Source organism: Melanaphis sacchari, unplaced genomic scaffold (genome assembly GCF_002803265.2).
Source record: "Melanaphis sacchari strain LSU unplaced genomic scaffold, SCAv2.0 Contig2_pilon_pilon, whole genome shotgun sequence".
NCBI lineage: Eukaryota > Metazoa > Arthropoda > Insecta > Hemiptera > Aphididae > Melanaphis > Melanaphis sacchari.
In genome coordinates, this window is record NW_020271173.1 from 1,646,257 (window position 1) to 1,660,476 (window position 14,220).

At 25.0% G+C, this 14,220-nt stretch overlaps 1 protein-coding gene and 1 pseudogene across 1 annotated transcript; both read right to left on the reverse strand.

Annotated features, from left to right (window-relative positions):
• Nucleotides 1-265: 265 nt before the first annotated feature.
• LOC112595936 (PI-PLC X domain-containing protein 1-like) lies at nucleotides 266-9,728 on the reverse strand. The gene is made up of 5 exons (XM_025341343.1): nucleotides 9,361-9,728; nucleotides 3,277-3,615; nucleotides 2,094-2,263; nucleotides 1,546-2,012; nucleotides 266-643 (listed from the first exon to the last, which is right to left on the reverse strand). The coding sequence occupies exons 1-5, from the start codon at nucleotides 9,425-9,427 to the stop codon at nucleotides 391-393; spliced, it is 1,296 nt and encodes a 431-aa protein (XP_025197128.1). The 5' UTR covers nucleotides 9,428-9,728; the 3' UTR covers nucleotides 266-390.
• Nucleotides 9,729-12,389: 2,661 nt separating this feature from the next.
• The window catches only part of LOC112595890, a 68,341-nt pseudogene continuing 66,510 nt past the window's right edge, over nucleotides 12,390-14,220 (reverse strand).

Genomic DNA, 14,220 nt, shown 5'->3' on the forward strand with positions numbered 1-14,220 from the left:
TTCTTGTAATGGGGAATTACAAACAATTTAAGACTTTTGAATTACTCGTATTAAATATATTTCCAAGTCGACAAAATATGTAATAATTTTATTGCATTTAGTTTATTTGTATATTTCGGCCAAAGATATTGAATAATTATAGATATAGTTAAATTATTTCACTAAAACAATTATTTTTTGTCATTAATTAAACTCTATTTTTTGTTTTACAGTTTATAAAATGACTAAATGCTAATAAATTATCAATGATTATTTTAGTGTATATAACATTTTCTATATGCATTTGTTCTTATAGTAGTAATCATATATAACAAACTATATTATTATGTATAAATTTAATGAGCATAATGACATTGGTTTTGATTTTTAAAAATCGTTTTAAGGTTATTATCACTTATTGGATGGAATGATTTTTTTCTTATTCCAATAAATTGCTGCATCGATGATGTTGGTACTTTGTAGAAAATCTACAGCGACAATGTTGAAGTTTTTTCCCCACTCTGGCTTGGCAAACCACTTGAATAGAGATTCATTAATTATCGAACTCATTTGTCGTAAACCATAACCTCTATTGAAAATAACGTCCAATGGAGTAGGAGTTAATTCAGCCATTAGAACTGTTACACCACTTTCGTTTCGTATTCTACTCAAATAATATCAATATTAGTGTAATATAATATTTAGTTTCAGTGTAAAGTTCTCAATAAAGGAAGAGTTAAAAAAATATATGAAATTAAATATTTCAAGATTTTTTTTTTTTTTTGAAATACACTATCAACATTATTTTATTAGTCGTTGCTCAAATTTAAATAATCCTATTAAATATATGTATTAACAGTATGATTTAAGATGTCTTACATATGGTCAATTTATATTTTTATGTAGAAATATGGAATTATTTGATGTATAAATATTATTTATTTATTTTTATATTTTAAAGTCTAACTATTTATTAGGTATTTTTAACTAGTAATTATAATTTTTTGGTCAATTAAAGTATATCTTATAAATGCTATTATTATTAATAAAGTTGGCATGTCTGTGAAATTACAACCTCCAAAAATATGTCTAAAAAACATAAAAGTTGGTGTGATTTTTAAATTAGTAAAATATTACATTATAAAATATGTTAACAATTATATTGTTCATATTTCATTCAAATTATTATAGTATAAATTTTATATGAATAATTTTTCACTAAAATAATACGTTTTATATTAGCATTTATGACACGTTTTAAAATGAAACCTGTTAACTTAAATCTAAAATTTTAGAAAAATGCTCAGCATTTATTTAAATGAACCTATCGTAAAAAACAAAAATGTTTAGGTACTTATACAAAACAAAATTGTTCATGTTTTTATTACGAACATTTTTAATTCGGTCTGTAAATTTTGCATGACCAAAAAAAGAAATGAATAAAAGTCATGAACATTCTAATCTTTGTTATTATTGTTGTATGTAGCCTATTATAGACTATAGTCATTTCATCTGATAATTTATAATATTTTAGTATAAAAATATGAGTTACTTTTTTAACCTTACTCATTCATATAGAAACGTACGTAGTCTTCAAATGACGTTAATTTTTGAGCATTTGGCCAATATCGAGGAACAGGTGTCCATAGGTTTTCATAATTAGTACATAGTGTCATTGGTAAATAGTTGTAAGCTATGATTACTCTATGTCCTTCAGTTTGTAAATCTTTTAACGATTTATGCCATCCCATTTTAGCCATGTGTTTACCCAAGTAAAATGTTATAAATTGATATAATTGAAGGTGCTTGGACAGATTTTTTGAAAAACCTGTATGGAATTTATGAAATTCGACAATGATGATTTCGTTTGTTGCTTCCACAAATGTCTTTATATCCTCAAGAACGTGTGATAAAGGTCTTACTGGATAAATTTCGTGATGTAGCCACCATAAATGTTCAGACTGATCATCAAAACCTACTCTTAAATCCAAGTATCGGGCTCCATGGCACAGTTGACTTAAAATATCAACATCCTAAGATGTTTTAAAATTAATGATAACAGTTGATAATAATTATAAGTTACAAGCAAAACAAAAATCCTAGTTCAAACTTACTTGAGTATAGACATATTTTTCAAAATAAATGGGACGTTTTTGCGTAGTATCATATGCTCCTGAGTCATGCGTACCTGGCAAAAACAACGAATCTAATCTTAAAGATTTGATATCGTCTGTCAATTTATCCATCCAATTAGGTTGATTCTTAAGACAGTTTGTTGCTAATACTATAAATGTAAAATACCAAAGTATTATTTATTTAAGTTAAATAAAAATGGCATAAATTGTTATATATATATTGCTTACACTTTTTTGTGTAAATTTTGGCAAGCAGTCGTTTTTTTATAGAACAACGTTGAATATAATTTAAAGTATTAATAAAAAGAAAAATATATTGAGTATATGACGAATAAAAATTTTAAAAATAGATTTATGATCAGCTTATTCATCCTATTTTATTGACTACGATTATAATCTATTCCATGATTCTTACATAAAGAAGTATATTACATACTGATTTGAAATTGTCGAAGTATGTAATAGCGTATATCAATAATTTATTGAAATTTGGATTACTATTTACCAATATAAATCTTCATTTTAATTTTTAAATAATATTACACTTTAACCATTTACTATATTTATGTCATAGTAGTCTGTTATATGTTAATGTAACATATAATAATGTATTATTTAATATAATATGATTTCGACAGCGAAAAATCAAAAAATGAATAAAAAATAAGACACTTTATAGAATAATTCAATAAGCATGATTACTTAAATTTTTTTCTTTTAATAATGAATTGGTTCTAATTCTAATTTTTAGAACTTTTAAGATCATGTTTTTAAATTCTTGAGATTTTTAGCATTACTTAAAGAGTGATCTGTGATGGTACAAACTTCTATTTTTCACTTTTTTACTATTAATTACCCGCTAAATAATTTGTAGTATAAAAAGGAAGTGGTTCTAATTTTAAAAACAGAAATTTTGGACTCCAAAAAATAGTCCTTTATTAAAAGAAAAAATTATTAACAATTTTAAAATAAAGTCTTTACGTACCTATACTTAGAAATCAGATTTTAAATAAATTTATTGTTAAAAAAATCGAGGGGGTGATCATGTTTGGTAAATCGAATTGTAATAAGGATTTATTGGTTTTAGTATACTTTAGTTTACGTTCAAGTCGACGTATCGATAAGTATAGTTAGACTATAAGAATGCCTTAAGCATACTCACACGTGTCAGTCTCGCCACTAACGTATGCCACCCAATAATCGAAACAATGGCTATTAAATTGACCGTCATGGCAAAGTAGCTGTATGGTCTTCATGCGCACTGTCAGATCAGTTTCTAACCAGCCAGAAGTGGTGTTCACCAAATACTTTCGAAGTGCCATCTTGGTGGGAGTTTGAGAACGGTTATGCGCTGGGTCTGCGCCAAACACTCCGACCCAGTCATTTGGATTTGTAGACAGCACTTGCCACGACACTGCTATACGCTTGCCCCCTTGTTGCTCTATGTCTGGCATTACCGTCAAACTAACATAATTATGTTCAAAATCGAAATCTGATGATCCTGAAAAATCCATTAACTTCGACAGTCATAGTTTATAACTAATAAACCTTACCATAATAATATCGTGTATTTGTGTGGATCAAAATATTATGAAATACAAGACTAATGAATGCACGACAGCCGTGTACCTAAATTGCCTATTTAAAACGCCGCGTGACTATAGTATTATACATTTTTGTATTGGACATCAATAAACGCCAAAACAAAAAAAGTGGAAAAGTCATGTCAAACGTGTGCAATGGTGTATTTAGGAGCGGGCCTTGATCTGAATTTGTATATAATAAATCAAATGTATTAAATCAAGAAAAATTTATGATTGAAGTAAACAATGTTTTTATAACAACTAATAAATTTTAAGTAGGTAACGAATAATTTACTCAATTCTTTTACTATGCGAGGGTAAATAATAAAATAATAAATATAGTAGATTTTTGAGCAGAAGTTGGGTTTTGAGTTTAAATTTACCAGTATATGATATAATTTATCACTTAGTAGTATAAACATTTTATAAGTAGAGGAAACTTATTTAATGCAAATAAAATTATGTCAGTGGATTTACTCTGTTTAAATTCTTTAAAACATTAAAATGTAAATTACATATTTTTAACAGAGTAATTTATATAGTTTTCAATAAATTAAAAATATTGTTTTAAAATTATATACAATTATGAAAATGACTTTTTTATTTTATTTAACCAATTGTAATCCTATACAAACAAAAAATTATTTGTTTTTTAATCAAACAAATTCCCGTATGAGCACTTAATTTAAATTCTTGATTATAAGATTATTAATATACACGGTTTCGGACTGCAAATGTGATGGTCTTGACTGTGAATTGCTTACACACACACACACACACACACGCACGCACACACAACCAATTTTTTATATAAATATAATATACAGACGTACTTAAATGTGTTTGTACTATTTGTGTATTTCAATAATTGGTGTTTTATCTATTATTTTCATTGTTTTTTTGATGTTTTCAGCTAAGCTATCAAAAGCTTATTGATTGTATGTAAATTTATCATGGAATTAAATGCTATATAACTTGAATCTATAATATAAATAATATGAACGTTAATAACAGAATATATGAAGCAACGGAAGAATACATTATAAAATACACACACATTTTATAATTTATGATATTTTGAAAAAAAAAGATGTATGAACAGACATGTCAATAAAGGTTGTGCAGGTGAAATATGTGGAATATACGCACCAACTTTTTATCAAACTACAGCTTCTATGACATGTCACAAATGAAATTAAATCGTCGATCCGTCACTATTTTACGTTTATATTAAATTTGAATTCTTAAGTCGATATTTATTATTTTGTATTTTATTTTTTTTACTAATTAAATACAAATGCCAATAAAAAATGAATTAGAGAAATATACTCATTTAATATATTATAAAAATAATTCTTACATGGTACAATGACATGATATTGTTGTCCGTACAACGTTACGAAATTGAAATATAAGAGAAGATAAGTATAAAATGATTAGGTTTTAAATCATAAACTATTGTGGTCTGATTATGATTTTGAAATTATCGGTAGCTAATCATTTTGGCACCAACTATAAAAAAGCTGAAATGATACGGCCGTGTATAAATACAATATAAACTATAAACCGCCAATGAATAACGATCGGTAATAGGTCACATACTATATTATAACAATATATCATAATATTATGCTAATGGCTGATCGCATATAAAATTATGGGACGTACCAAAAGTTTACTGGCTGACCTTCGAAATAGGTCGGTCACAAGACTGACATACTTACATTAAAATAAATAATATACACAGCTGTTGCCACTATTAGTTCAATATTATACGACGTACTAAAATAATGACGACGACGGCAATAATATTATTTTGCAACTCGTGCACGTCATCGCTGTACGGACACTGTAGTACAGCTGAGCACAGACACGCGATGGTCGTGCTCGGGGCAGCTTTCGAAATATAGTGGATGAACCATTCTACATGGCGCTGAACACGGCCAAGTGAGCTGCACTAGAGCGCGCGTACTTAATGCTTTAACTGTGTCGTATCGATAATTAAACGTTATTATATTATGATATTGTGATCGGAATAAAATATAATAGGTATTTTGTAATCGTATCCAACGAAAACTAAAACCACTTTTGCCCGGTCTCTCGTTTTCCCAAGCTTATGGAAATGAACCACAATAATCGTTGATATAATATGGTATGATGGTATTATATCAATTATCAATATGTTTTTTTTTCAAGGTATTATTATTAACTCACCTTAGGCATTGAGCCGGACTCTCTCGTCTATTATTTTACTTCTAAATCGAAGGCCTTAATGATAATATTAATAATAGAGACGTGTGAAATAATATTATGGACACGTATCTCAATGATGTATTACTTGGTAGTGCTTATCTACTTTCTATCTATATCTAATTAGAACATGACTAATTAGTAGTTATTTAAAAATTAATTGACATTATTCGTATTAACTGTATTTAATCTATTTTATATCGAAAGTTGTAATCTTAATTAATTTTTATTATAAAAATGATGTGTTGGATATTAACATTTACCAAAATTAATAAAAGCATCATAATATTATAATATTTATGTTAGGTACAATAAAAAATAACTAGTTAAATGCTATATATATATCACCGCTTATATAGTATTTTAATAATAATGGTAAAAATCGACTATAAATATCAGGTCGATTTTATAATATCACTTAAAAATAATAATTGTAATTGTTATTATTATGATGCAATTCAATTGGTTGTTATTTGAGTAATATTATATTCAACTAAATCTTTATCTCAAACTAAGAAAATTAATAATTATTAATTTTATTTATGATTACCTATTTAACTAATGTCTTTATCATTCAATAATAATATATAAGTTGAAATCAAATGTTTAAATGTACATTTTGAACTTAAGTCTTTTCTTATATAAATTTATAGATTTTAAAATCAATATGACAAAAGCACAACAATATAGGTTATTATTATATATATATATATATTATATATATTTAAATATAATCTTAGTATCAGTATTTAAATTGACTATCTAGACGTTAAAATTTAAGTTAAATATTAATACATTGAAGTCTACGCATATTTTTAATACTTTAAATATTATATGCATTATGTTTTTCTATGGTAAACGATTATCGATATTTACTACAACATTTCTTAAATTTTATAAGATTCAAAAAATAATTTTTTTTAGTTTTCAAACAGTTTTAATTTTTTCAGCTGGAACTTTTTTAAAAATTTAATCTGTTATTACCTCAATGCAACATATTGTATAGTGTCTTCTATCAATAAGTTATGTTATGAGTTATAATACATTATAGTATTTTACAATTTACTATAATCATTATAAATTATTACTGTAGCTTGGTTACAATATATTTATAAACTTTGTACATCGGGTGTCCGGCTGCATATTATCAAATAAATAAATAAATTACTGTAGTAGTTTATTATAATAATATTGTATACTGCTAAAGGCTGTATAAATTAGAGTTCATAGATTAAGTACTTTTAAATTATAATTGATTTGAAAATATGATGAGTATGAATACCGATGTTAGATATATAATACTATGTATTATATCATATGTACAGCTCAATGTATTCAAAAGTCGAATACCTTGTAATTGCTTTAAAATGTAAATATTTGTGATTATAAAATATATTATTATTTATTTATTCAAAAGAAATAACAACTGCCGTCAAGTAAGTACTCATCACAATAATTACATTAAAGTCCAGTATTTTTTTAAAATATTACAATAAAAATTTTAACTTATAATTTATTTCATTATTGGCGGTTAGAATATCACAGCTTAAACAAAATTTCCTACACCTAATTTTTTTAATTATTTATTTATTTATTTATGTATATGACATTTTCGGCTTATCAACAATACAAATAGTAAAATTTATTACAAAATAAGCTAACTAGTAAAAATAAAACATGTAGGTAACATTAAAGTAATGGTCAAAATAATTAAAAATGAATCAATATTAGTGGTGGTGATAATAATAATAATAACAACATTAACAGCAGTAACTATAATAAATGGGTAACTAGTAAGAAGATATCACAAACGTATAGTAAGTTCGTCGTGTCACTTGGCGGCTGCCGAGCTACCCACGTGCTATTTGACTAACCCTCCTTCAAACTTTATATTAGGGCATGACTATTTTTTTAATAAACTTTGTTAACGTTTTTAACGTTTATAATAGGTACACTTAGTTTGTAGACTTATAAAAGTGTGCAGATTTTGGATGCAACCTTATAGCTGTATATTATTAAATTTCATATGGTGATACACTTTTCGATAAAAATCATATTCTTCCCTTTTTGGCCGGCAATAAGAATTTTATATTTATTTTATATTATACTTATAGAAAAATATTAAGATATTTTATAATTTTTATCATTAATTATTTTATCGGTGGTCGTTAAAGTGATTGTGAAAGAAAAGTCATAAAAGTATATGATATATTAACTTAAAAATTATGTTACTATATTTTAATAATTTTCAATATATATAATATTAAGTAGATATCGACCGAAAAATAAAGAGTACAATTTTGGTTGAAAATGGATCTACGTTTTTTAAGCGTGTTACTTACCTTTAGGTATGAATAGTAAATGTATATAGTATAATCGACATTTTGGGTAAGTATTTTTATGATCAGTTTAAAGTAATGATTCTTTTTTTCTTAAACACATTGTTATAACATTTATTTTAAACAAAATGTGTTTAATACAATATTCGTCACTCACTACAACGTAAATACTTTACAATATGTTTATTTACTCAAAATATAAACACGCCTCATCGGTCAATTGATTAATATATTGAAAATCATAATCACTCAGACTAGTTCAAACTGATATTTTTTTGACCACCGGGTCGACGACATTCGATTGTATCGGATAACGCCGGTCACGGGGATGAAATCGAGATTGTGGAGAGCGGTATAGTTATGGTGAAGGAGGCTGGTCAAGAACACGACATGTTGAACATATAACGTACATTATATACATTTTTTTTTATCTTTTTATTCTTCTCCTTTTGCTGCTCGTCCGTATTTAATCTACCGCCACCGCCCGACATGATCCGGCAAATTATAACCTCTTATTTATTTGTATATACATATTTAATAATCAGCTCATTTTATTCTACACCATGTCTCACCGTCATCGTAGCCGAATAGAAAAAATATTTTGTTTGCCTGTGCGTGAACTCGACGGATAATAATAATAAACATATTCACACAAGTCGTCTCATTGTCGTCCGACTGTATTCTCCTGGGTGTGCCGAGAACATCGCATAACTAATATTATATTGTATTATATTATATTATATTATTATAAACTTAGATAGTACATTTGAAATAGGTGTTTCTGTGACCGTAACGTACTGTATATAATTTACATTTGTACATTTATAAATATTTCTAGGAATTGAAATTAATAAAATGGCGAAATAAACACATTTTATGTAGTTGCAATCTAACTTTTATATAAAACTTAAGGTCTTATATATCCTTCCAATAAATTTTATATACGTCATTATTTTATAATTTATATAAATTACAAGCATCAAGCATCGTTTTGGGAAGTATATATGAATAACTATTATATCAAGTTTTAACCATCGAGTGTAGTTTAATATGAAATTAATATTTTTCACTTACCTCGTCCGCCAATTGTCGTCACTTGCAGTACAAGTGAGATCAAAATCCACCAAAAATGCTTGTTCATCGTGTTCTATGGTTACTATATATTATTTATTCATACGAAACGATGTTAAATTTTGTTGTATAATATGATTAGTGCTTTTCGTATACTAAGATATATCGACTCGTATATTGTGAGACTGCCACGGTGAGAAAAGCGCAACTATAACTTTGGTGTATAACTAACATAATAGACTTAAGGTAGATAATGTATACGTTGATATATTACTTTAATGTATATGCTCCATGAGGAATAATAACATGAAACGAGTGTGGAAGGGAAAAGAAAACAGTGTTTTTAACATATGGTGTTCTAATACAATGTTGTTTTCTTTCAAAGCAATTTTACCATAATATTTTTTTTTTTTTGTGTTCTATACATTAATTATTAGATAAAAATTAACAACTACAATTATTTTATCTTATTATTGCTACAAGGAACCAAAATTATGTACATATATAATATATATATATATATATAATTTTTTAACCCATTGAAACGCATAATATTTTTGGTAATATCGTTATAAGCACATCTAATTTTATCGAATAAATAGTTATAACATTAAGTAAATGGACGGTCATTATTTTTAGTTAAACAAAAAATAAATAATAAATAAATAAAACATAAGAAAAAATATACACACGATTAAGTGTTACTTATATAAAATAAAAGTAGTATAAATGGAACATAACAAACATCACAACCTTTAGCCTTAATGAAAATCAATCACATAATTATATATACAAATATATATGTCACACCCATTTTGTGAAATCCTTCTTTAATTGAAGTGGATATATTTTTTGTAACTATACAAACCGTGAATATACATTTTTCTACCCGACATGAATGATCAATTATGCGCATAATGTTATGAAACAACATTTATTTTTATAAAGTAGTTTATAGGTAAGTTTTCATGAAATTGAAAGTTTATTATATAAAAATCGTGGACAATTTTCATGATCTAAACGTTTGATTTTGAAAACCTATTAAACATTACTATTTTAGAAAATACCTAAAAGTAAGGACTGACAATAATATATTATAACGTTTGATTGTTGGTAATAAATTAAATTATTCTTATATATTTTATCTGTTCAAATCATTATTATATATATGTATTATACACTTTTTTTTTTTAAATTTAAATTAAAAATGTAGTGTACAAAATGTACATCTGTTTCGTAAAGTGGATAAAAATAATCATCTATGAAGTGTAAAACAATGTTTTATTCACGATATGTGGATACTTTTCACTAAATGAATATGTCAATTATATTTAATATGTAAACAAAACAAAATAACTTACAATTTAAAAGTTAACAAGTCTAAATAGCCCTTATATATTATTTAATAAGTTAAAAATTTATTTATTCTATCGTATAATTTCATAAATTAGCTATAACTATAAGGACTAATATGCAGCTATTATAATATTGTATATTAGTGTTATATTATAGCGATGAAAATCAGGGGTAGCAATAAAGGTGGGTTGTACATCATTATATAATATATATATTTATGTATAATAATATACATGGGTATCTAACATAAAGCTTCATTCGTATAAAATATTTTATTATGTATGAATGTATAAAAAAAATTGTCAAGAAAAAAATTTTTAAAGAATTATATATTGTATTCATCTATCCGTGTTTGTTGTAGAATGTGCTCGGGTTAGTGCCGCTGTCCAATGTTCAGTTACATCTGTCAGTTAAATGAAGAACAAAAATAAAAAAAAAAATAAATAAATAAATAAAATAAATAAATGTCGGAATCCGAGTGTAAAAAAAACTTGTACATTACGTACACACAAAAGACAATAAATCTTTTGTTTCTCTTTTTTATTTTCCTTCTTTTTTTTTTTTCGTAAGATGAAATTTTGCAGTTTGAAATAGAATTGCATTTATAATGAAGTTTCGGTGTTTGGGTTTCTCGGAATCCCAGACAACAACAATATTTTTTTTAAGAAATGTTTTTCGTACTAACAATAATTATGTGTTTTTCGTATTTTAATCAACAAAACTATTAGTATTTATATATATATATTTACTGAAATCTCTTATAGCTAATCAAAATATTATTGAAATCTTAACTGGAGAATGTTTTCGTATGCTCAATCGCATTTTTCTTATTTACAAGGACAATTTATTATATGATGTAGGTACTGTCGTAATGAAGCTAGATTATACAAAACATGGTGCAGTCTGATGAAGGTTTCATGTTGAAATCGTGTTTTCAAAGGACTTAAAAAATATTATATTATCACGGGTAGATTGTGAAATAAATTTTAAGCATAATCGATTGAAACATAGGTCAAGTATAAGGGCTAAGTAAAAATTGTAATTTGTTTTTAATTCTAAAAATAGATTGTTATTAATATTTACGTTTATATTTATATATTTAATTATTATGTAATATAATATAATAGAATATAATATATATTATTCAAAAAACATTTAATTACATAAAGATTTTTCAAAAATATTATTGATCTATTTTATTTAAAAAAATTAATTTATTTAATGCTTTTTATGAACTGCTTGACACTTGGTAGATATTTTAAAGAAAACCGCGGAAGATAGCAAAAAGAAAATTTTAAAGAAAAATTTTACAAGGATGTAATCATTCTAACGTAACAAGATCTATGTTTAAAATAATAATTGCTTTATAATTCAAAGGAAACCAATATTTAAAAATAATATATTGGCTATATTGAATTTACCTTTTAAATGAATTAATATTTTTGTAATATTCCAGCATCACATAATTTTAATAAAACGATTTTAATTACGTTTATAATAAGGACAATTTTTTTATATCTTTATGAATACTGCTGTTAACTCTATAATTAATATAGAGTATAATTAACTTATTCTAAATATATTTTTAATACCACATTTGTTATATTTTTAATGAATATTTGTGGTTGTAGATTATCGTGGTCAAGACCGCGTTACCACGATTTACTTACCGATATAATAGCATTGCATCGACGTCTCACTAGCTGAAATTATTCGTATCGTTTCTAATGGTGTTTTGTTTCTTTTTCTGTTTTGAATCTGCAAACAAAAATCCACACCCCCACCGTGTACTGTATACGATCAAACTGCAAAAAACATTAAACAATAATGATCGGTATAATGTCTATTTATAAAAAATAAACAATACATCGATAATATAATGTACTAAGAACATAATACGCTGTTAATTGTGTATTACGTCGTTCTTCTTTAGTTTATATAGTAATTTGTGAACAATTTCGACGAGCAAATAACAATAATAGAGCTATTGAAATCAATCGTATAATATGATTAATAATGAATAAGAAACCCCCGGAGACCATAAAAGGTATTTAATAAAATATGCAATATTTAAAGTATTTTGTATTGAAAACTAATAAGTGATAAAAAATTAATTTAATTATGCAAAGAAAAAAAATTAAAGAAATACATTTTTTATTTGAAATTTAACGATTCTGAACAAAACCTTGAAGAATTCAATAAAAGTTCACAATATTATTACTATTATGAAAACTTTAATTTTTAGGTTAAACGTATCTGAAAAGATTGTAGAAGTGTTTTAAAAGTTTTATAATACCATACATTTTTTTCTTTTATAGTTTAAAAATATAAAACTTGTATATCAACTGTTTTTAATAAATATTTAAATTTGTATAAAATATATCTAAAAAGTTTTAACGATAGTATTGTGTATGACAACATTTAATTAAAAAATTAAATACTGAAAAAACTTATTGCTATAAAATTTGTACGAGTCCATAATTTGTAAATTAATTGTACTTTTTAATTTTTTATGTAAAATTGAATTAACATGATTTTTTTTTATAAATTTATAAAGTTTCAAAAAAAAAGGTAGTTTTCTTATAAAGTTTACGCAATATATAACAATTTAAAATATTTACTCGTAATAATGATAAATGATAATTTAATATTTGAAAACTATTTAGAGGCTCAGTTCAGAATCGTTTTTCGTATACTGTGATTAATATTATTACTTTCAATTTCAAAATAATCATAATAATAATAATAATAGTATATTTATTTTTTTTTTAAATTATATTTTAATACATTTGGGTTAGGTAAAATAAAATTATAATTATATTTGTATAATATACTTAGTTACGATATGTCCAGTCTGTATCATTTAAATTAAATTTCCAACTAATTGTCATGTATCAATTGTAGTTTGAAGGTATCATATAAATAATTTATAACGCTTATCGATATTGTCAACAAAGTTTAAAGTTAAGTTTTTGTGAGTTTGTGTTATTATAAAATCCCGTGTTAGTAGAAGCTACTAATGATGTGAACCCTAAATTGCGTTAGTAAAAATATATAGTTATGTTATTAAAAGCAAAATTAAAATAATATTGTTAATAATCGGTATTTGTTTGTATTTTTTTTTTGTTTTGTTTTTTTTTTGTTTTTTTTTTTTTTTTTTTTTTTTTTTTTTTTTAATAATAACTTTACCTTTTGTGTGTTTGGGAGCGATTCAAATGACTCGTCCAGTTCATGTGTAAAATGTACGTAACAATTGTTGGGATAAATAGTTTTTTTACACATCATTCACCCGCCACTTCCGAAAAAGGGGTAAAAAGCGAAAATAAAACATAATGCAGCGGTTGATCGTTGGCTAAAAAAATTATATAAATTTGTTTCGTTCCTCGGTAACTGTATCGCAGTATAACTTGGCAAAGAATATAGGAAGCTTATACCACACAAACGTACCAAAAAAAGAATTCGTAAAAATAATAATAATATTAATAATAATAATAATAATAATAATAA